At 44.6% G+C, this 21,205-nt stretch overlaps 1 protein-coding gene across 5 annotated transcripts in view; it reads left to right on the top strand.

Annotated features, from left to right (window-relative positions):
- The window catches only part of col12a1a (collagen, type XII, alpha 1a), a 52,286-nt gene that overhangs the window by 1,365 nt on the left and 29,716 nt on the right, over positions 1 to 21,205 (top strand). For 4 of the 5 annotated variants that reach the window (XM_035609797.2, XM_047337787.1, XM_047337788.1 and 1 more), the window contains exons 2-23: positions 169 to 271; positions 4,029 to 4,145; positions 4,257 to 4,400; positions 4,775 to 4,822; positions 5,789 to 6,052; positions 6,212 to 6,376; positions 6,607 to 6,780; positions 6,893 to 7,183; positions 7,324 to 7,926; positions 8,579 to 8,857; positions 8,948 to 9,223; positions 9,331 to 9,603; positions 14,151 to 14,420; positions 15,913 to 16,179; positions 16,282 to 16,474; positions 16,567 to 16,691; positions 18,187 to 18,336; positions 18,419 to 18,538; positions 18,678 to 18,842; positions 18,950 to 19,096; positions 19,573 to 19,712; positions 20,426 to 20,555. In XM_035609797.2, the coding sequence (XP_035465690.2) occupies positions 205 to 271; positions 4,029 to 4,145; positions 4,257 to 4,400; positions 4,775 to 4,822; positions 5,789 to 6,052; positions 6,212 to 6,376; positions 6,607 to 6,780; positions 6,893 to 7,183; positions 7,324 to 7,926; positions 8,579 to 8,857; positions 8,948 to 9,223; positions 9,331 to 9,603; positions 14,151 to 14,420; positions 15,913 to 16,179; positions 16,282 to 16,474; positions 16,567 to 16,691; positions 18,187 to 18,336; positions 18,419 to 18,538; positions 18,678 to 18,842; positions 18,950 to 19,096; positions 19,573 to 19,712; positions 20,426 to 20,555 (4,408 nt within the window). In that variant the 5' untranslated portion in view covers positions 169 to 204. The remainder of the gene's footprint in view (positions 1 to 168; positions 272 to 4,028; positions 4,146 to 4,256; positions 4,401 to 4,774; positions 4,823 to 5,788; positions 6,053 to 6,211; positions 6,377 to 6,606; positions 6,781 to 6,892; positions 7,184 to 7,323; positions 7,927 to 8,578; positions 8,858 to 8,947; positions 9,224 to 9,330; positions 9,604 to 14,150; positions 14,421 to 15,912; positions 16,180 to 16,281; positions 16,475 to 16,566; positions 16,692 to 18,186; positions 18,337 to 18,418; positions 18,539 to 18,677; positions 18,843 to 18,949; positions 19,097 to 19,572; positions 19,713 to 20,425; positions 20,556 to 21,205) is intronic. The other variant, XM_047337790.1, reaches the window with a different exon arrangement.

Below are 21,205 nucleotides of genomic sequence, written 5' to 3'. Positions count from 1 at the left end.
CTGGCTATTCTTCAGCTCCTACTTTTTCCAAATCGCCCTCTGGGGGCGCAGCGGAAAGGCCAGTCATACATTTTTTCCCGCAGATGTGGTTTCCAGTCACAGTCTCACGCTGACCAAACGGAGGTGAAGACCCGGCAGCTGACGCTCTTTGTATCTCTTTGTCCTCAGAGTGATTGATGCGCTGCTGACCCTCCGAGGCCAAACATGAAGACAGGGCTGTGCCTGGCCACGGCCTTCCTGGCAGCCTTCTTATCCTCCATAGATGCTCAAGGTAAATGAAAAACCACCCGGCCGCGGTCGACATACACCTACTATATCACTCTGTCTCTTCCCCTCCTCCTCCTCCTCCTCCTCCTCTCCTTTCACCTGTTATCTCCATCCGGTTACAACGATTAACCTTTTTATTTTTGAATGTCATCCCATGTAATCATAAACCGAATAAAGTTATTCTCATGTCATGTGTACAGTATTTGACTATGTGACTTTTCAACCGACTGCTTACTTACTTGCCGACTGATTACTGTCTGATTCTTTGACGACTGTCGTGATTTTATCCCTCATTTGTATCATGCATTGTCAGATTCATCTGCCAAGACTCATTACAGGCTTTGATGTAAGCTCCAAATCCAGATCCACTTTACCCCTATCCAGGCTGTAACTCAATATACTATCAGAGAGCGAGCACACGGACATTTGTTGCATTTCCATTCTCAGATTAAATGTATTAAACATTCTTAGAGTAGAACAAAACTCAAAATGTTTCCCCAGAAAGATTTGAGCAGGCGTGTTGCAGTTTCAGGGTTTTTTTTTTTCCCCTCTGCACTTTTTCCAAGGCAGAATATTGAGAATTCTTTTTCACTGTAATTAGCCACGTAAACGCCGGATCACAAATATGTTGAGGTCGAGGTATGTTCTCGTGAACCCGTGTAGTAGTAGCAGCACTAAGTAAATTCAATGCATCAAGTAATTAAATCACTTGATCAGTAACGGTACAAGAGTGGAGGTACAGTGATCTAAATCCTGTATTCAATATAAAAAAGTGTAAAACGTAGTATAATAGTTTGTATTACCGACAGCATCAAAAGGCTACAAGTTCATAAGAATTGTCCTTTTCACAGTGCCACATTACGGATCCAGTATTTTACAATGCAATACTGGATCCATAATGTAGCTCTACTGGTAGTAAGTCTAACAAATGGAAAACATGTGAGGAAAATCTGTTTAAAATGACATTGTAGAGCCGTACTTATATAAGTATGCGACCTGCCACCTCTGATTTGTGCTTATGTATGTTGCTGTTTAAGTAGTAATTAAATACCTTTTTCAATTCACCAGAGCCAACAACACTCTGTGAACAATCTGTCAGTAGGTTTGACAGAAAATGACCCAAAGTAATTTCATATGCAAACATTTCAGTCTGAATAATGACAAAATATGGAAATATTGTATGGAAAACCTTTTGATACCCCCTCCCCTCCTTTGAAAGCTCTCTGGCGGGGTGAGAGGAGTCCAACGTCTACTCTCACATATCTCCACTAACGGAATGGAAAGATGAAATACGAGCAGACCAAATTAATCCTCAGACAGCCCCGAAGACAAAAGAGCCTTTCTGGGGCTTCTTTGCGGGCATTCACTAAAACGCTGAGTTGCAACACATATGGAAAGTTAATATGTAGTAATGTTTAATGTCAGCACATGTTGTGGAATTACTTTGGCGTCTGTCCGGCCTCGTTGGGAGAGTCGGCCCTCTTTCCTCCTCTTCTTGGTCTCTCCTCCTGGCAGGAGCTCAGGCCAGGATCGCTGGCAGGCGGAGGACAGAGGTTCCTAACAGAACAGTAGCCAGACTCTGGCCACTCGGAGCCAGAAGAGTCCTCTATAAGGAACCGATGGGACAGACGTTTAATATAACAATGGCGACCACAAGATCCAAATAAAATACCAGAGATTGTTATTTCTGACAAAACCTCCTTTGTTCCCCGGGATTTTTTTTTAAAAGCAGAGGGACACATGGTCAAAGAAATTCATAACAAATTGAAACGACGTGTTCACACACCGCACCGTGAACAGGCGTGGAAGGTGAAGACTTGCCGTTCAGCTCCGCACACAGCGGCCGATAGGCTTTTTTCAGAATTTTTTCATCCACCACCCGTCACATAGGTACCTCTTCCCATCCCACCACTCATACACACCTACACTCACCCACACACACACACACACACACACACACACACACACACACACACACACACACCCTACGGCCCCACACACTTCCATAGCCCTTTACCATTTGGTGTTGGAGATGAGTACTCACGGAGCAATCAGGGGGGAACCCGGTCCATCGGGACTCCTTGAGTTGATATGCCAGGTTGGTGATCCTCCAATCCCAGTGTATAAGTACTAAGTGGGCTCCTGTTTGTCATCTGCCTGCGCATTCAGTGTGTCCCAAGCTATGGCTTCCTCCTCCAAAGTGTATTTTACGATGATATTCTTGCCTCGTTCCCCCCCCGCCCCCCTCATCCCACTTTACAGCGAGCATGCGGCCACATGGCAAGGCTCTCTGCTGACACCATGCTGTCTTCTGCATGGACATGTTACGCCTGTGATTAATCTCCGAGAACTTGAAGTCAGTGCATAAACGTCAGGGCTATCCTCATTCATGTCTCCAACTTTCTCACAAGACTAATTTCATATATTGCTTCCTCTCTATTGTCTCTCTGAATTTTTGGTCTTCAAACACCGTTTTTCTCAGTCATAACTGCTATTGCCTGAATTGCATGCAACAGATTGAGAATTAAGTTGAATTACTGAAACACAAATTAAGAGATTCATTGAACTATATTCAGCTTTTGCGCCTTCAGAGTCGACATACATACTTTGACGTGACCTCCATGCATGCAGATGTCAGCTGCTGTAGATACTAACGCACCTCCGCTGCATAACATCAGCTCTCAGCCGCCGGAAGCTGGGAGAAAGAAAGAATATCATCATAAAATATGTTTGTCACGTCTGTCTGTGTGGTCCCAACTGTACATGGAAACTACTGTCCAGTCCATCAAAGTTGTTGAAACCAAACAACTTTCTCATGTACATGATGCATGACGCTGTGATCACGTCGGCACGGCGTGAGCGGTGCGCGGCCTTGTCACACTGTGTATGTTTTCCCGTATTCATTTTTCGAGGTAGCACATCTGGACATTCTTTCCGGAGTGTCCGGAGTAACACTGATCTCTCGTGCCTTCCTCGTGCATTATGCTGCCAGAGAAAAAGTACACAAGGGTCTCCGGTGACACATTGTGTAGTCTTTTTTAAAGGTTTGCAATGGATGTGTGCCACTCACTCGTGTAAAGAGTTTCAGCCAAACACAGCTACGAACCACCTCCCTTTTCCCTCTGGAATATATGTTTATATACAATGTATATATAACATATGGTGTTCAATTTTGTCCAGTGTTACTCCAACAACTATATGGCAACCTTTACTCCATTGTACAATCAGTAACTTGAGAATGAAGTCGGTGTTGTGTTTTTGTAATGCTGAGATCAGCTCCATCATAGAGAGCCGGTTAGTGTGCGGTCGGGGCATGCGTTGTAATGACTGCACTCCTCAGCATGTGTTGGATGGTCCACTCAGTGTTTGCACTCTGGTTTGGTTAGTTTGTGTGGAGTCGTGCACATGTCAGCATACACACACACACGTGTATGCCAGTGCTTGAGTTGCCGGCCGCCTCGGCCCGGGCAACTCAAGCAAATGCCATTTTGCTCCAAAATGGCTTCTCTCACTTTATTTTTTTAAATGTTGTCACGTGTGTCTTTTACTGTCACCCCCCACAAATGGGCGTCAGTGCTGTGTGTCTGTCCCCAACAACGAACAAGTCCACTTCAGTCCTGAAGTGTTTGTCGTTGGGATCAATGTGAATGCTTGACTACAAGTGTCCTGTTCTGATGTGATCACAAATACAGACGTCATCATATACATTTGCCTTCACCACGTTTGTTGCGATCTGACGTTGTTCCGTCTCCTCCTTGCAGTGGAACCTCCCTCAGACTTGAAATTTAAAATTATCAATGAGAACACAGTGGAAATGTCATGGACAAGACCCTCGTCACAGATAGAGGGCTTCAGAATACAAGTTGTGTCAGATACAGGTCAGTATGGAGTCAGCGCGTTATGTTGTGTGATGGGAACCTGCCAGTTTACTGAATACACATACACACCGCACCCCAACAGCTGATTTACTGCTTGGCGTCTTCTCTTAGATGAACCGACTAGAGACTTTACCCTCGATGCCTATACCTCTACAACCTCAATCACTGACCTGACCCCTGACCTGGACTACTCAGTGTCCATAAACTCCGTTTATGGGTCAGAGGAGAGCATTCCCATCTTTGGGCAGCTGACCAGTAAGTACAAAAAAACACATGGGGAAATGTGCAAATATATGTTTTTTCTTTTCCTTTTCGTTTTTGAGATGACTGTAGTTTCTGCACTTTGTGAACTTTAAAAAATGCAAATACTTTATATTGATATAGTGTTATTTCTAAAACCGGCATCCCCCTTTGATAAGTGAACAGCTTATTCCGTTTAGCGTTTTCATCTCGCTTCATGAGCGGTGGAAAAGTTGATGTGTGTTTGTGTGCATGTGGTTTTGATCCTGTCCACCAGCTTTTTACGAAGTGTTAATTTTCTTCCCCTCTTTCCGCTGTGAAAAAAGCACACAGTGAGACAGGGGCGGCAATGTGAAGCGCTAACTCACCGAGTGTTTCCTGTGTTTCAGTCCAGTCCAGTAACACCAGCACGCGAGTCAGGAAGCCACAGTCACTCAGTGAGTATGTTTACCCTATTGTCAACCAAAAATCTGAACAGGAGTGGCTTTCCAATCTTAAAAAAAATATATTCTTTCCCCTCATGGCTGTCATCATTGCATTTGTTCCACCATGGAATAATTCGGTTCAGGCGCTCTTTCTGTCAGGGTTGTCACAGGATGAAGACACAGGGTTCCGACAGTGACTGGGAAGGCACACGTTGGCTCTTTTTAATTGAAACCACTCTGTATATCAAGAAAAAAGGAGAAGGGGGAGTGGGAGGTTGAGGGTTGACGTCTTCATTGTGCCAACTCAAAGCAAGTGCTGTCCCTTATACTGTCAAAAGTTGTGGCACAGCCCTTGATCAGATTTCCTTCTCAAAAATGTCCTCTGCTCATGTCATGAGATGTGGTCACGAACAGGAGGACATGCTCACATGTCATACTCTTTACCTCCCATCTGATGACTGGAACCTGTGTCCTCACTACCTCTGCCTTGAGGCCATTATTCTCAACACAAGCCTGGGAATTTTGTAAAAGAGAGATGATATGTGAGATGTGAGTCAATGAGACCTAGGGCAAAAAGGAATAAAGTCTATCTACATAAGCCGCGCCAATTATTTAAACAGAGTCAGAATTTTAAAGGTTTCCGAGAATTTCATCTGTGATTAGGATATGAAAGTATAGTCATCATTGGAGTCATCCAACTATCTGTCCATTATTTGATTTTACTAAGACAGACAGGAGAAGAAATGGAATAATGTGAGAATATTGTTCCAAGACCAAGCTATTGCTGTTATACCTTAATTTGCTCATTTATGGCTTGACAATCAGTTTGACTTGAGACATAACAGATGTGCACATTAGCAAAACCCAAACAGTTCCTAATCTGGATCAGTCAAAATGTGTTACATCATTTTCTAAATGCTTCTATTGGCGTCTCTTGACTGACTATCTTGTTTCTCCAATATCAATTTCTGTCTCCAGAGTGTTCAGTCAGTGCAATAGCCGATTTGGTTTTTCTGGTGGACGGCTCATGGAGTGTGGGCAGAGAAAACTTTAAGCACATCCGCAGTTTCATCGGCGCCCTGGCAGGGGCCTTTGACATTGGTGAGGACAAGACCCGGGTGGCTGTGGTTCAGTACAGCACGGACACCCGTACAGAGTTCCCTCTCACCCGTTACACCAGGAGAGGAGATCTGCTCCAAGCCATCAGCTCCCTGCCATACAAGGGAGGAAATACTATGACAGGTAAAGTGCTCAATATGGTGGACACAAATGTGAACATTAGTAGATTTGTACTCTTATGTGAGTGGGGCAATATAGTGTTAATTTGATGATATATGGTGTAGGGTGCAGGAATGCAAAATAAATATTTAAAAACACATATACACACATTTCTGTCTTAAGGTGATGCCATAGATTACATGCTGAGAAACATCTTCACGGAGGCTGCTGGATCCAGAAAAGCTTTTCCAAAGGTGGCCATGATCATCACTGATGGAAAATCCCAGGACCCAGTGGAGGAGCATGCTAAAAGACTTAGGAACATTGGAGTGGAAATATTTGTCCTAGGTATGGTTTATTATTCTGTGTTTTCTTGAACCGTGCTATACCCTGTGAAAGTCTGCCTGTCCTTGGCAACCATTTGATTTTCCACTGATTGTTCTTTGTGAGATATTTGATGTGGTAAAAATGAGGCACGCTAAAACTGTCCTTCAACAGTCCTCCACATCTGTAATGCAGACGGTGAGATTAAAGTAGAAGTGACTTAACATTGTTGTACTTCACATTTTCCCACTCAGGTATCAAAGGAGCAGATGAGGATGAGCTAAGGGAAATGGCCTCCACGCCTCACAACAAACATGTGTACAATGTTCCCAACTTTGACATGATCCAAGAGGTACAGAAAAAGATCATTGCAGAGGTGTGCTCCGGTGTTGATGAGCAGCTCAACTATCTGGTCAGCGGAGAAGAAAGTGAGTCAGATGATCTTCATTAAATGTGTTCCCGTAAATGGACTTTTATAGTTTTTACATGAAATGCTCAGACTGCAACAGTTAACTCCGACTGCAATTTCCTTTCCCTCAGTGGTGGAGCCAGCCTCTAACCTGCAGGTCACAGAAATTGCGTCCAAGTCAATGAGAGTGATGTGGGATGCCTCCCTGGGTGATGTCACAGGCTACAAGCTCACCCTCACTCCCATGTTACCTGGAATGAAACGCCAGGAACTATACATGGGACCCACTCAGACATCCATCAACGTCCGTGACCTTTCTGCTGAGACTGAGTATGAGATCAACTTGTATGCCCTCAAAGGTCTGACACCCAGTGAACCCATACTGGCAATGGAGAAGACTCAGCCTGTCAAGGTGTCAACTGGTAAGATGAATTGGTCCATCATGACACATCATGGTTTCTTGATTATTCTTTGGTGAGGTTTACTTGACTTCCCTCACGCCTCCCCTTGTTTCACTATGAGGCCTTTAATTAACCCATGCCCTTTCTTTTACTTTTTCAAGAGTGCTCCCTGGGAGTGGATGTGCAGGCTGATGTGGTCCTCCTTGTTGACGGTTCATACAGTATTGGATTACAAAACTTTGCCAAAGTCCGTGCCTTCTTGGAGGTTCTGGTCACTTCCTTTGACATCGGCCCCAACAAAGTCCAGATTAGCTTGGTCCAGTACAGTCGCGATCCACACACTGAGTTCGCCCTCAACACCCACCATGACATCAATGCTGTTGTCAAAGCTGTGCGCACCTTCCCCTACCGTGGGGGCTCCACAAACACTGGCAAGGCCATGTCCTATGTCAGGGAGAAGATCTTCACCACTGCCCGTGGGGCGAGAGATAATGTTCCTCGCGTCATGGTTCTGATCACAGATGGAAAGTCATCAGACTCTTTTAAGGATGCAGCCACCAAACTGAGGAATACTGATGTTGAGATTTTTGCCGTTGGTGTGAAGGATGCAGTGAGGTCTGAGTTGGAGGCCATTGCTAATCCCCCAGCAGACAACCATGTCTTCGAGGTGGAGGACTTCGATGCCTTCCAGAGGATTTCAAAGGAGCTGACTCAGTCCATCTGTCTGAGAATTGAACAGGAGCTGCTCAACATCAAAAAGAGAAGTAAGTAGGAGGATAGGATCTCTTGACATGTTAACTGGTACTTGAAGTGTCACTACATGCTTAATGTTATAGCCACATGATAATTTCCTGATGCCCATACTTGCTATTTGCTGTTTGTCTGTACCTTCATGTTGGTCCACACTGTCTGTTGATGGCGTGGAGCCAATGAAATCAAGAAAAGGCAAAACGCAGCATCATAATACTGTGTAAATTGCTCTCAGGCAAGGCACCAGCAAAATTTAATCAACTCTTTCCCTCAGTAAACATACCACAAAACCACATGCATGCTTCTTGAATGATTGCTAACACACCATTTGTCATCACCTACAGTTTCAAAACAAAGTGACTGGTACAACACTGACTCGTGTATTTTTTTGACTTGGTCATAATTGTGATTCAAAAGCCGCCCCAGCTCTGAGAGAGAATAATGCTGAGGCTCCACACACTGGTAAAATGACATTATACTGCACAACACGACAGTCTACTGAGGCAATGGAAAAAGATGAGAAAGGAATAAATCACAGCTACAGTAGCCTTACAGATTTATAGCAAAATACAGAATGATCACAATAGGGTGACTTAAACATAATTAGGGACCATATATGGTCTATTAATGACAAACTTTATCAACAACTAATCTTTGATTTTTCAGGTCTGCTTCCACCCAGAGACTTGGTGTTCTCTGAAATCACCTCCAGAAGCTTCCGTACCACGTGGACGGCCCCTGCTGTCAGTGTCTTGTCTTACCTGGTGCGTTTCCGTAAGGCAGAGGATGTCACTGGAGACTACATTTCCCTGGCAGTGCCTGGTGATACAACCACAGCCATTCTGCCCCATCTTTATCCCGTCACTGCGTATGAGGTCAACGTCTTTGCTCAATATGACAAAGGAGACAGTTTTCCTTTGACTGGTGAAGAGACCACTCTTGAAGGTAAGAGGGATTTACTTGGTTTTGACCCAAATCAGCTAAGGTGATGAGAAAAATGAAAATATTTAGCTTTGAATATTATTTTCTTTTCAGAGCAAGGGACAGTACGAAACCTACAAGTTACAGAGGAGACAACAAACAGTTTTAGGGTGTCTTGGATAAGTGCTCCAGGTCCGGTGATCAGGTATCGCCTGTCCTACGTTCCACTGAGTGGTGCTGGGGAGACTCTGGAGGCACAGACCATTGGAACAGAGACCACTATAGTTCTCCAAGAGCTTTTCCCCATTACCACCTACCGGGTGTCTGTGGCTGCTGAGTATTCTACTGGGGTGGGTGATGAGATGCAGGTCGATGGTACCACTAAAGAAGGTGAGTTGGAAAAAGCTACTGGTCATTAAGAAGTAATTTGTTGACAGCAAGTGGCAAACAGCTATGTGAAACTTTGGAGTGCCTGATCAGCTTTTGTCTCCTTTCAGTCCGTGGCTCTCCTCGTGACCTTCGCGTCTTTGACGAGACCATATCCACAATGAAACTGGAATGGCAGCCTGCTCCAGGAAATGTCCTTCAGTACCGCATTGCCTTCAAACCTGCTGAGGGCGGCGAGAGGAAAGAGATATCTGTCAAAGGAAATACCCCTCAGGCTGTGCTGAAGAACCTCCAACCAGCCACTGAATATGAGCTGTTTGTTAGCGCTCGCTATTCTTCCGGTCTGGGTGATCCTCTTCTGGGCACCGGAACCACCTTAGAAGGTAAGGGAGAAAGTCACGATGCTGATGTCTAACTTGAAACCTTTGAAGCATGGCAGGACGTTTGACAGAAGTGTGAAGCATGCATTGTAGTTTTGGGATCAGTAAGTTGATACTTCTTAATAGAATGTATTCTGGTGTTCTGCTTCTCTTCTAGAGGCATGCGTGCTTAGGAAAATTTGTTGTTGATTATTTTTTTAGTACTTATGAATTTTCAAAGTGCTGCATGGTGTAAAATTGCTGAGATTAGGTCATTGGTCAAGAATGCAGCATGTCATATTTCTCACTGGCAACTACACCAGAAATAAGGAAGTTGCATTTACTTTGCAAGCTTGGTTGAGTATACGGGCTGATGTTGGTGGGGGGAAAAGACAGGAATGAGGCACTTGATGTAATTTTTTGGCAGAGGGAGTAGCTTCAAGTGGCTTTGCTGCCCATGAAAGCAGTGAGGTGGAAATGGGTGGGTAATGCTTGTAAACCTAGAAAACTTTTGGAATGGCTTGGAACAGACTTCCATATGCCTGCCTGGTAGTACCTTTACATCTTGGCCTGTCTGGGACATACAGTATGGTTTGTAGAGTTACAGTGCTTTACAAGACATTTGAGTATTTAAAAAAAATAATGAGAATCAGTCACTCAGTTTTACTCTTCAATTTGTGGCTGCAACACTTGTGTATTAAGTATGAAATCAAAAACATTTGCCTGGATGGGCAGTTGATTTTGCCCAAATATGTTATGCTAAACAGAGTGGTCTTTAGTAGCCTCTGAATTGGACTATCCATTTACATGGGTCTCTTTCTTGTTTAAAGATAATGATGTTGTTGGATAAGGCTTGAGGTCAAAATCAAACAACACTATATGGTATACAGAACAACTTTATTGTTACAGTGACGCGTTATGGCATGTGGCCTCATCAGAGTCATCCTGATCAAGCCTTTTGGCTTGTGGCCCTTGTCATGGTCATGATGACCCTGATTAGGGACCACAAGCCAAACATGTCAGTCTATCAATAAAGATGATGTATTTGCTGTAAGTGTTGCTGGAGTTTTAATCTCTTCTCTCTTGACTTTTTCTCCTTCTCCATGCACCTTTGAAGTGCGTGAAGTTGTGCCAGAATCCTAATCGGCTTTTACGTGCTGTCAGATGAGGCACATTGTTGTTCTGGTCAAACGCTCAATGGAAAGGTAGAGAGAACAAATTAGGCTTGGATGGTATCAGCTTAGCCCCCTTGAATTGGACTCCTTTCTGAAAGCAGCACAAACCCACTGACACATCCAAGATATTCTATTAATCATGATGAGCGGAATCAGTAGAAACAGCGTGTTCCTATTCAACAAGAATTTATTGCAGACCACACAGACTTATGCACTAGGTTGCATAAGATGATGTGTCCGTTAATTTTTCTTCTTACTTCACAACCAGCACAGTCGGTCTTTGTTTACATTTTGGTGAGTGCAATAATCTGAAAGAAAGGGATTTTCTTTTTGGTTGCTATGATTTCCTCTTTTTTTCCTCTGTTCCCACATTGACCAAAGGGCTTGGTTTTGATTATGCAGTTAGTTCCCACTGGTCAGATCTGTGCTGTCATCAGCCACACACCCCCACGGGAAAAAGCTCCATGACAAAGCACTTTGTTTAGTCAGCTCTATCGAGCTGTCATGACGTCGGCCGACTTCAACACTGATCTCATTGTTTGGAGTTGCCACTCATTTTGAGTGACCCCCTCTGTGAAGTCCACGTAGGCGAGAACTGGAAAAGAGTCAGCTCACACAAAGCCATCTCTTGTGGCTCACGGTTGATGGTAGCCAATACAGAAGCCTTGAGGTAGATGGAATTAGTACATCCTGAAATGACTCAGGAGGAGGACAGAGAACGTGTCATGGGGAGTGCTCAGATGAACGTCCCAAATGTGGATATTATAAACAAACATGGCAAAAATATTTACTTATGAAGAAGCGGTTTCATCCAACATGTGGAAGATGTTACCTAAGAGGGCCCTTGAAAGCTGTGTGAGCTGTCTGTCTGGTCTCAGGAGGGAGAGCCGTCTGTTTGTCTTCCGTCAGGGTGGGGCAAAGGACAGGCAGAGGCAGAGAGAGAGGGTGAGGATGAATAGAGAAAAGGGTTTTTAAAAATGTGAACCAGGATGCCTCAGGGTGGCTTGGCAAAAAAAAGCTCAGCCCATAAACTGAGAGTTCACATGTTCAGCCCCCGAAGGACCCATTGTACCCATCTCTCTAATAACTAATTACCTGAATTGCACCGCAAATGTTTTTCCATGTGCCAGAGGCACTTTGATTCTTTTTTACTATCTTTACCTTGCAAGAGCGGCAACACAACCAGGTGAAACTAAAGCATCTTGGTTTGATTTCCTCTCAAGCTGATGATGCCTTTGCAAACTTTTAAGCGGTGCCAGGCTCCTCCGGTGCTACTGCCAGACCCTTTTACTCCACCGCTCTTAAGGTCCTTTGAGGTAAAAAGCCACAGATGGGCAACCTTGGCGCACGGAAAGAGAGGGCTTCATTTTTGTGGCTCAGACATACAGTATGTCTTCGTGAACCAAGTGCAATACAGTAAGGGAGAGCTGAAGTGGGGTGCCAGGGCTGAGATGGCAATTTGAGGGAACAATGTATTTCCTGCAGTCATTCTGGGGAAGTTTACAGAATAAGCCTGAGTATAAGGCTTGGTCTCCAGCTCAGTCTTTTAATCCAGCGTCCCCCAGCTTAATACATACTGAGATCCAAATAATTACTATCCAGTGCCAAGTTTATGCATTAAGATACTGAGTCTATCAAGCCATGTGAAAAAATAACCATAATGGTGGAAAGCTGGTACATTTCCTGTGCATTTTCCCTGCCTTTTTTTTAAACTAGTGCAGTCATTTGTACTTTCAAGCCTCAGGCATCTTCGGCTGCAGCTATGAAGGTTATGTCAGCACATGTTCGGCACTAAATCTCCTTGATGATTTTCAGTTGTGTCATATGTGGTTTTCCAGACACATGGGTAAGGCATTAATGAGAATTTGTGATCCCTCCTCGTCCAAGGTCCTAATTTGAGAGTAGCCTTCTTCTCGAAGGGCGTGGTGGAATTTGTGGGGGGTGGGGGTACGGTTTTGGTGGTGGTGGTGGTGTGTGTGTGTGTTTCAAACCAAAGCTTCTCCTGTAGTGGATGTGTGCTTTGCTTCCATAGCTCGTCTGCATGTATTGATGAAAAGGGAGCCACAGTCTGCAGAGGTCCTTTTCTATCTCACTGGTTCACACACAGCTGTAAAAGTCAGTCAAGTTCATCTGCTGCTGTTGGCACTTTTCACCCTCTTTGACAGAATGATCAGGCTATTTACAAGTTGTCTCCACTGTTTTCACGCTCCTCCAAAATCTGGAACTCTTCATATCTGGCCTTTCCTCTGAGGGAGCGGATCGCTCTGCTTGGGCCAACACGGCGGGAGCTGTCATATCTTCTCAGATCAGTTTCCAGTTGATCTATGACGGACTGATGCTGAGAAGGAGTCACGGGGTGACAGATCGACACAGTGGCTGCCTGTTGGGCTCAGACTTTCCAAATGATCATCCGTTGGACTTACGGAAGATTTGTGGTGCATCTCACTCTCTGCAAACGGCTTTTTAAAAAAAAAAATGAATTCCTAATTATCTCGGTCAAACCTCAGTTTGATTAATGAGGTTTGACAGAGACCACCCAGCGGCTCAGCTCCGCTCTGCCTGTGATTATTCTGTCATTAGGAGCTGGCATGTAGGGCCTTGACTGAGGATCATGATCTAAGAGGTGGTGTGGGAGGATATTTATGGCAGCCCATCTTCCTGTGGTGGATGCAGCTCCTCTATATGGCAGCCAGAGGGTTGAGGGTCCTAAACCGTCTCAACAAGGGCTTTCCCTCAGCCAAGCATGTGCTGGCTGCTCATCACGAAACACCACCACAAAATCCCCTCCACCCTATTTTTATGCCTGTCTCCTTTCATGACGGTCTCTCAGGGAAAGTGAGAGGAGGAGAGAAAAGGGAGTGCGCACCATCTGCAATTGTAGCGAGCACACTCTGGTGGATCTGGTTTCCTCTGTTTCGATGGAAAATGAAAGTGCTGAGGATGAGAGGCGCTGAGGAATATGTGATGGGTTGTGCAGAGATTTTTTCCAGAAGGGCTCTGATTAAGAAGGGAGAAAAAGAAATCAGGTGGTTCAAAAAGATCCCGAGGGGTTAAAGCGGAGACAGATGAGTGATTGTTGGTGGTTTATCACTGGGGTTGTTCGTTTTGTCCACTTGTCTCGCTCACTTCCTCAAAACCTCCTTATATCTGCAATAAAAATCAGCACCACCCGGACAGAGCCATCACTGGCTTTTTTTTTTTTTCGCTCACACCACCATCTTAATTCAGTTATTATTCACCACACTACAGCAAAACAAAGAAAATCCTGAGAAATATGTTTAGCTAAACAAAAGTAAACCTGCAGCACTACTTACTTTTCCATCTCTGTATCCGTTGTGCAAAGGTGGCTTTAATACGTCTAACTCTAGAATGCTTTTTTCCCCCTTTCATTTAAAGAGCTCGGTTCACCCAGAGACCTGGTGACCAAAGACGTCACTGACACCAGTTTTGCCGTCTCCTGGGCCGCGGCCCCCGGCAACGTTCGCCAGTACCGGATCAGGTGGAAGTCCCTGTTCACTGAGGATTCTGGGGAAATGACGATACCAGGAGACACCACGGCCACGGTGCTGGACGGTCTCACCCCGGAGACACGCTATCAGGTGTCTGTGTTTGCAGCCTATGGCCATGGAGAGGGCCAGCCACTGGTCGGAGAGGAAACCACGAATGGTAAGTTACTTAAGCTGCTTAAGCTCCTCCACCATGACTTAATCCTTTACTTTTTTCCCCCTTTGCTCACTTGCAACACCCCTTCCCTTCCTATTTTGTTTCTTTTATTATTCTTGTAATCTCCTCTCTTGTTTCCCCTTTTAGTTTCTGGATGTCTCAGTCTGGAGTTACCTAGAAAGTGTGAATTTAGCTATGTGGAATTTAACTCTGTGACCATGAAAGCCATCAAAATTCTATGACCACAAAGGGACAGCTAAACCGTAACTGTTAGTGTGATCATTTTAAAAAGCCAAGAAGACTGGTCTAGACTTTCTTGTCATAAACTCTTCTTATGCCTTAAAGTTCTGGTTCTGATCAAGGTACAGATAGAATGTAAAGGATCATCACTGAGGAATTTGGGGCAGTGACTCGGGTCGAGAAATTGTCCATGAAATACAAGGTCGCTGTAAAAGCAGTTTCTGGGTAGAACTAGGGATCCGTCAGTGACGTGTGCCGGCCATTCTGTCGAGCCACGGGTTAACGCCACGGCTGAGACATCAAGACTTTGCATCTTTAAGGGGGTGATGTCATGTCCAGCCCACCTGCACCCTGTTTTTCATGGGAGATGCAGGACAGATAGACGCCGGCCTCTCCCTCGTTAGACTGCACTTGTGCTCGAATGGGAAAAGCACATTGAGCGGAAACTCGCAACATTTCCGGAGGGAAATTTGTCCACCAGTTTGTGAGATGGAATGTGGTCAAGGAAAAAAAATATTTCCAGCCATCATTAGTGTTTATTGATCCTGGCAGGCGAGAAAGTTTTCATACACACCACACACAACCATAACGCGGCTGTGTAGACTTCAATGTTCACTCTGACTGTTCACTTTGCTCTTTCTTCCTTCACTCTGCACCCGCTATCTGTTTCTCTCTTTTCTTGTGCTCTACAGAAATCACAGGCCTCTTTAGGCTGAGCCACACACGGCAAACTTGGATGCGCTGCTTTTTTCCGTTAATAAAATTGAGCGTTGAGAATTTTTTTTTCCTCAGCTCGTTTTGAGGCCTTCGACAATTCGCACTTGTCCTTCCTGCTCCTCAAAAAAAAGAAGAAAAATGAAAACGGGTTTGCTCAAATACACAAAACATCTAAGCCTGGCTCCCAAAAACCACCAACTAAACACAATCAATCATGTAAATTTGGGCCTGTTTAATGTATCCCTCTCAAAATCTGAAATATTTGGGCGGTTTTGTGTTCACACGCGTGTGGAAACTGAGCAGATATCCAGATGAAAGCCTCTGAGGTAGCCAAGCGTGTCACTGTTTAGTTTACTTACCAGCAGGAAAGCCATGCTGCTCATATTTCCAAAGGTATATTGGAAACACAGGCCGTTAAACACACATTGAGTGCAGATTCCCATCTGAACAAGGCCCAATGTCTACATTTCCCCCTCCGACCGTCCATTCATCATCTCTCCTCCTTTAACCTGCGTTATTTTTTCCCCCTTTTTCGCAGTGTCAGCCGCCGGCAGGGTAATTGCAGTCTCGGAGGAGACGGAGAAGAGTATGAAGGTGACATGGCAGGCGGCACCCGGAAATGTGCTCAATTATCGCGTTACCTACAAACCCCAGGTTGGAGGGCGCCAGCTCGCAGCCAAGGTGCCCGGCGGCAATACGACCACTGTGCTGAGACGCCTGACTCCCCTCACCACCTACGACATCACTGTTCTGCCCGTCTACCGCTTCGGAGAGGGCAAAGCCAGGCAAGGGGAAGGAACAACACGTACGTCGGCCTATCACTCATCCCAGTTTTTCATTATTTGACCAATGCAATGCTGCCGCATTTAGTCAAACCGACACTATGCTATTATTCTCTTTTCTCCAGTGACACCTTACAAAGGACCCAGGAACCTCCAAACGTCCGAGCCCTCCAAGACCAGCTTCCGTGTCACCTGGGACCACGCTCCTGGCGACGTTAAGGGCTACAAAGTCACTTTTCACCCTATAGAGGATGACATTGACCTGGGAGAACTTCTGGTTGGCCCCTATGACAATACTGTGGTGCTAGAGGAGCTCAGGTGTGTCCTCGTTTCCTCAACGATATTTTCCAGTATATAGTACAGAAAATAGAACTGAATATCATGGGACGTATTTTTTGGGGGGTCTACAGAGCTGGCACCAAATACACTGTGAGTGTGTTTGGTATGTTCGATGGAGGAGAGAGCATGCCATTGGCTGGAGAGGAGAAAACCACTCTCAGTGACGAACCTGAACTTCCACCTTATGAGCCAACAGGTAAAGTTATTGAATATTCTGTCTATAAAACCTTCATTTCTATGATAAAAATGTACTTTATACGTACAGAAAATGTGTTTTATTTTCCAACTAACCACAACATGAACAACTAAAAAATTATCTTAATTCTTAGTCTACTATTAGTTAGTCTGTTACTGTGCCTGTCATTACTATTAAGGTAATGTTTGAATCACGTTGTAAAATTTTGCATAGGAAAATACTCTCTTCATCCATGCCCCATAAAAAGCTGAGGAGTTTCTCCAAATGCCTTCCCCAAAAGCTATTTGTCTCACGAAATAACAGACGTAATGTCTATTCCATTTGTCTGTCCCTCGGGCCCGTCTTCCCTGTGTCACTTTGGGCTTCCGCTTTTTTATTTCCACTCCAAGAACAGCCAGTGTAGAATCGACCCAAACGCGTATGATCCGTCTGCAGTTATAAAATGTTAGTGTGAGAGGAGGAAAATTGTTGTGATTGCCGGGAGGAACTAGAAAAGGTCAGCTTGACCGCTCAGCTGCAGGCCAGACCCTAAGAGGGAGGAAGATGCAGATCCCCTAAAGATTAAATAGAAGAGTTGAGAGAATGACTGATCTTCCGTCATACCGTCTGGTTTCGAGTCAGTTCTCAGAAAGACTCCGAGGGAAAGATAGTTGTGGGTGTGGCAATGTTTCCGTTCATTATCCTAATATATTAAAAACATTTACACACAAAACAGTTCATAAGAAAATGCATTTACCGCAATGTACCCCTGTATAATTATTCCCTTTTTAAATTGTCATCCTAGCCAACGTATACCTCTGCAGCTTCTCTTTCTCTCTGTAAGCTTGACAGCTGGTTCCCAGTCACAAGGAATTGGTTTGGGATTTTTCTCTGTGCGCAAACCGATCTGTAAATCAAATATATAACCTGTTTTCAGTTGCAGACAGTGGCAGTTAGTGCAACATCTGCCTATCCCGGTTGCACATCTGCAGCCTTCTTTTAGGTGCCGTCGACCAGATGCCTTCACGCAGCTGTGTGGGGAAAACCGGATCCCAATATTGCCTTGCTGCTCCGGAGAGCGCCGCCATCTCTCCAGTGGAGGCCTTTGATATGTCACGGGCCACTTAGGGCGTATTCTTTCTGATTCGCCCTCTGGGACTAACTCCTGGATCCAAACAGTACAACCAGAGGGAACTACTGCCTCGACATGCCACAGAAGATTATCACACCTGGAAAAACAAAAGTTCTTTGATGAGAGTTCCTTGGAAAAGAAGAAAAGTAGATCATTGTGCTTTACTGCTTTGTCTTGGAAATATTTGTTTGGGATTCTGGAAATTGTTCTGATGTCCTCAAATGTTGTGTCCGTTTTCTTTCCCTTTTTCCTTTTACTCTCACACTTCTTTGAACACCATCTACACCATGTTAATTCAGAACACACCATTTTGTGTACTTGACGGTTGAACTTCGTCTCTACCCCCGCGTCACATGATAACACATTATTTTCCGCCCCGCTCAGATGTGAAGTGTAAGACTGCTGCGCAGGCTGACATTGTGCTGCTGGTGGACGGCTCATGGAGCATTGGACGTCTCAACTTCAAGACCATTCGTGCCTTCATCGCCCGTATGGTGGGAGTCTTTGACATTAGCCCCGACAGGGTCCAGATTGGTGGGTCTACCGGTCAACGGGTTACTTGTAATAATATGAAAATGGTCTTTTTGAGTTAGTCTAACAGGTGTTGTGTCCACAGGTCTTGCTCAGTACAGTGGAGACCCCAAGACTGAATGGCACTTGGATGCTCATAAAACTCGGGATTCACTCCTGGAAGCTGTGGCTAACTTACCCTACAAAGGCGGAAACACCTTGACCGGTACTTCAATTTCTCTAATGTTTTAACAGCAGCAGCTGAAATGTTCTACCATGTTATCCATTTGTGTTCTTCTCTGATTCAATCACGAATCAGCTGAAGTTGTAATCAGGCTGATGGGTGCACATTGTCTCCGTTGCAGGTCTGGCTTTGAACTACATCCTCCAGAACAATTTCAAAGAAAACGTCGGGATGCGACCCAACGCCCGAAGGATCGGTGTATTGATCACTGATGGCAAATCCCAGGACGATGTCATTGTCAACTCTCAGAACCTGCGTGAAGAGGGCATCGAGCTGTACGCCATCGGTAAGGAAACTTCACTTCTCTCCATTGGCAGACTCCTCGTATGAAGTCAAATTCCCTCCGTATGTGTCAAGCTACTAATGACCATTGCCTCAATCCCTGTTGTTTAGGTGTGAAGAATGCCGACGAGAATGAGTTGAGGTCCATTGCCACTGATCCAGATGATATTCACATGTACAACGTGGCTGACTTCTCCTTCCTGTTGGACATTGTGGACTCACTTACCAACAACCTCTGCAACAGTGTCAAGGGACCAGGTATGTGTGAGTTTTCATCAGAGTATGCATGAATGATATTGATAACTACGTACCGCATTTTATCAAAGCCAACTGCTTACTCCCAGACGATTGATAGGCAGTTTAAATACAGAATAGAGCATACCAGACCCACAGACAGTTAAATGTCTGGCTCACCATAAAAAAGCAACTTGACGATAGGAGGCCAAGCTCTGTAAAATGATTGCAGATCAGTTATTTTCTTCTTTTGCTAATATTCCTTCTCAATGGAATAGGACATTTTCTGCTCCTTAATTGATCTAAAGCTGCAATTGGGGAACTTCTTGGAGGATGAGTCTTAAGCTTCAGTAGTACTGCATTTTGAAGAAGCTTCTTTTAAGACTTCTTAACAAATAGACATGTCACCACAGAATCAGAAATCCAGCACAACAAATATGTAATACACACATATTGTGATGGCCCACAATTGTAATTTCTATCTTTCTGTACCTAATTAGGAGTTGCACTGGAAGCTCCCACTAATCTGGTGACATCAGAGGTGACGCACCAATCCTTCAGAGCCACCTGGACTGCTCCTGAACACGCAGTGGACCAGTATCGCGTAGAGTACATGACCGTGTCCGGACAGCCACTGCAGGTACATCTGCCATAGTATGCGCCAACCTTAAAGAAACACTCTCCGCTGCCACCAATCCAGTCACACAAGCATTTGCAATAAGCACAGCGCGTCTCCCTATGTGAGGGTTAGTGGGGAACTCCACTCAAAGGTCTATTTGCAGCCTCCTGTTTGTGTTGGCGTCTCGCTGTGTGGTTGTCAGATTACACTACGATCAGGGCAAGGAAACGAAAACACACAGAAGATTAGAAAGCAAATAATGACATCATTGTCTTGGCTACAACCGCCACGTGGCTAGATACATTTTTTGGTGTCTGAATCCCATTACACACAGTAGTTTGTTTTTGTCCAGCTCCCATGGTTTTATTTAATAGTGAACACAGTGGATGAGTTTTTATTATTGTTTATGCATCTGGAATTGAAGCACATGTTGAGTTTTGGGCCAGTCCAAATTTGTAAGAGGGCTTTCTGGTTTTAATGTGAATGTGTGTATAAAGTCCAAGCCCAAGTCAATCCAGTAAACAGATAGAGCTTTCGATTGTTTTGCTCCCAAATGAATAATCCCCCCCCCCCCCCCAAAAAAACAACAACAAAAATAAACACCATCTTTTATTTTGAGAAAGTATCTACAGACGCTCACCACGCACACTTTCGTGCCAGACACGCTGCAGAGGAAAACTACAGATCGCTGCTCCAGCTGCAGTCGTCTAACTAAGCCTTCCACTCTTCATTAGGTGTTTGTGGACGGCACCGAGACCACGGTGGTCCTCCAGAAACTCAACCCTCTGACACAGTACCTGGTCAACGTCTACTCCGTGGTGGGAGAGGAGGGCAGTGAGCCCCTTAAAGGAACCGAGACTACACGTATGTCTTCTCTTTCTGGCTTTTTTGGCTCACTTATTCGATTTTGAGAGATGCTCTTGAGAGATCCATGTATGACTAAAATTGCCCTATGGGAATGTGAACTACCTTAACTAAACTATGCAACAAAAATTGGCAGACTGATCAACTTGCTTAAAGAAGCATACCCTCACTCACGGAGACTTTCCCTCTTTAGGGAACCCAGATGAATGAGGTTGTCTGGGAATAACAGTTTCAATTCTGACAGGCTATTTAGCACTCCAGCCTTCAGTCTTAAATTTTTTTCACCAGCAGTTTCCCTTCGAGTCTGCCGCCATCGCCGCAATCTCTCTGGCTCAGCTGCATAGCACAGATTTACTCGCCCTCAGGGACTGCAGTTGCTGTGTGGTCTCCATTAATCAAAGTTTCTAAGGAATTATACACATATGTATGTCTTGATCTTGCTTATAAAATCATAGGTGGCAGCAAAAAATGATAAATCTTGATTCATAAATCAAATTGAGGTGTAATTTACATGATAGTACTGGTGTTCCAGTCCAATTTTAACTTCATTTTTTTTGTTTCTTTTAAGATTTTGTCAATTGCATATTTAATAATGTTATATAGTATCTATAAAAACACAAACAAAACGGCAATGATTATCTGATTATAGA

This window comes from Scophthalmus maximus, chromosome 15 (assembly GCF_022379125.1).
Source record: "Scophthalmus maximus strain ysfricsl-2021 chromosome 15, ASM2237912v1, whole genome shotgun sequence".
Taxonomy (NCBI): Eukaryota; Metazoa; Chordata; class Actinopteri; order Pleuronectiformes; family Scophthalmidae; genus Scophthalmus; species Scophthalmus maximus.
This window is presented reverse-complemented; position numbering and strand designations above follow the sequence as displayed.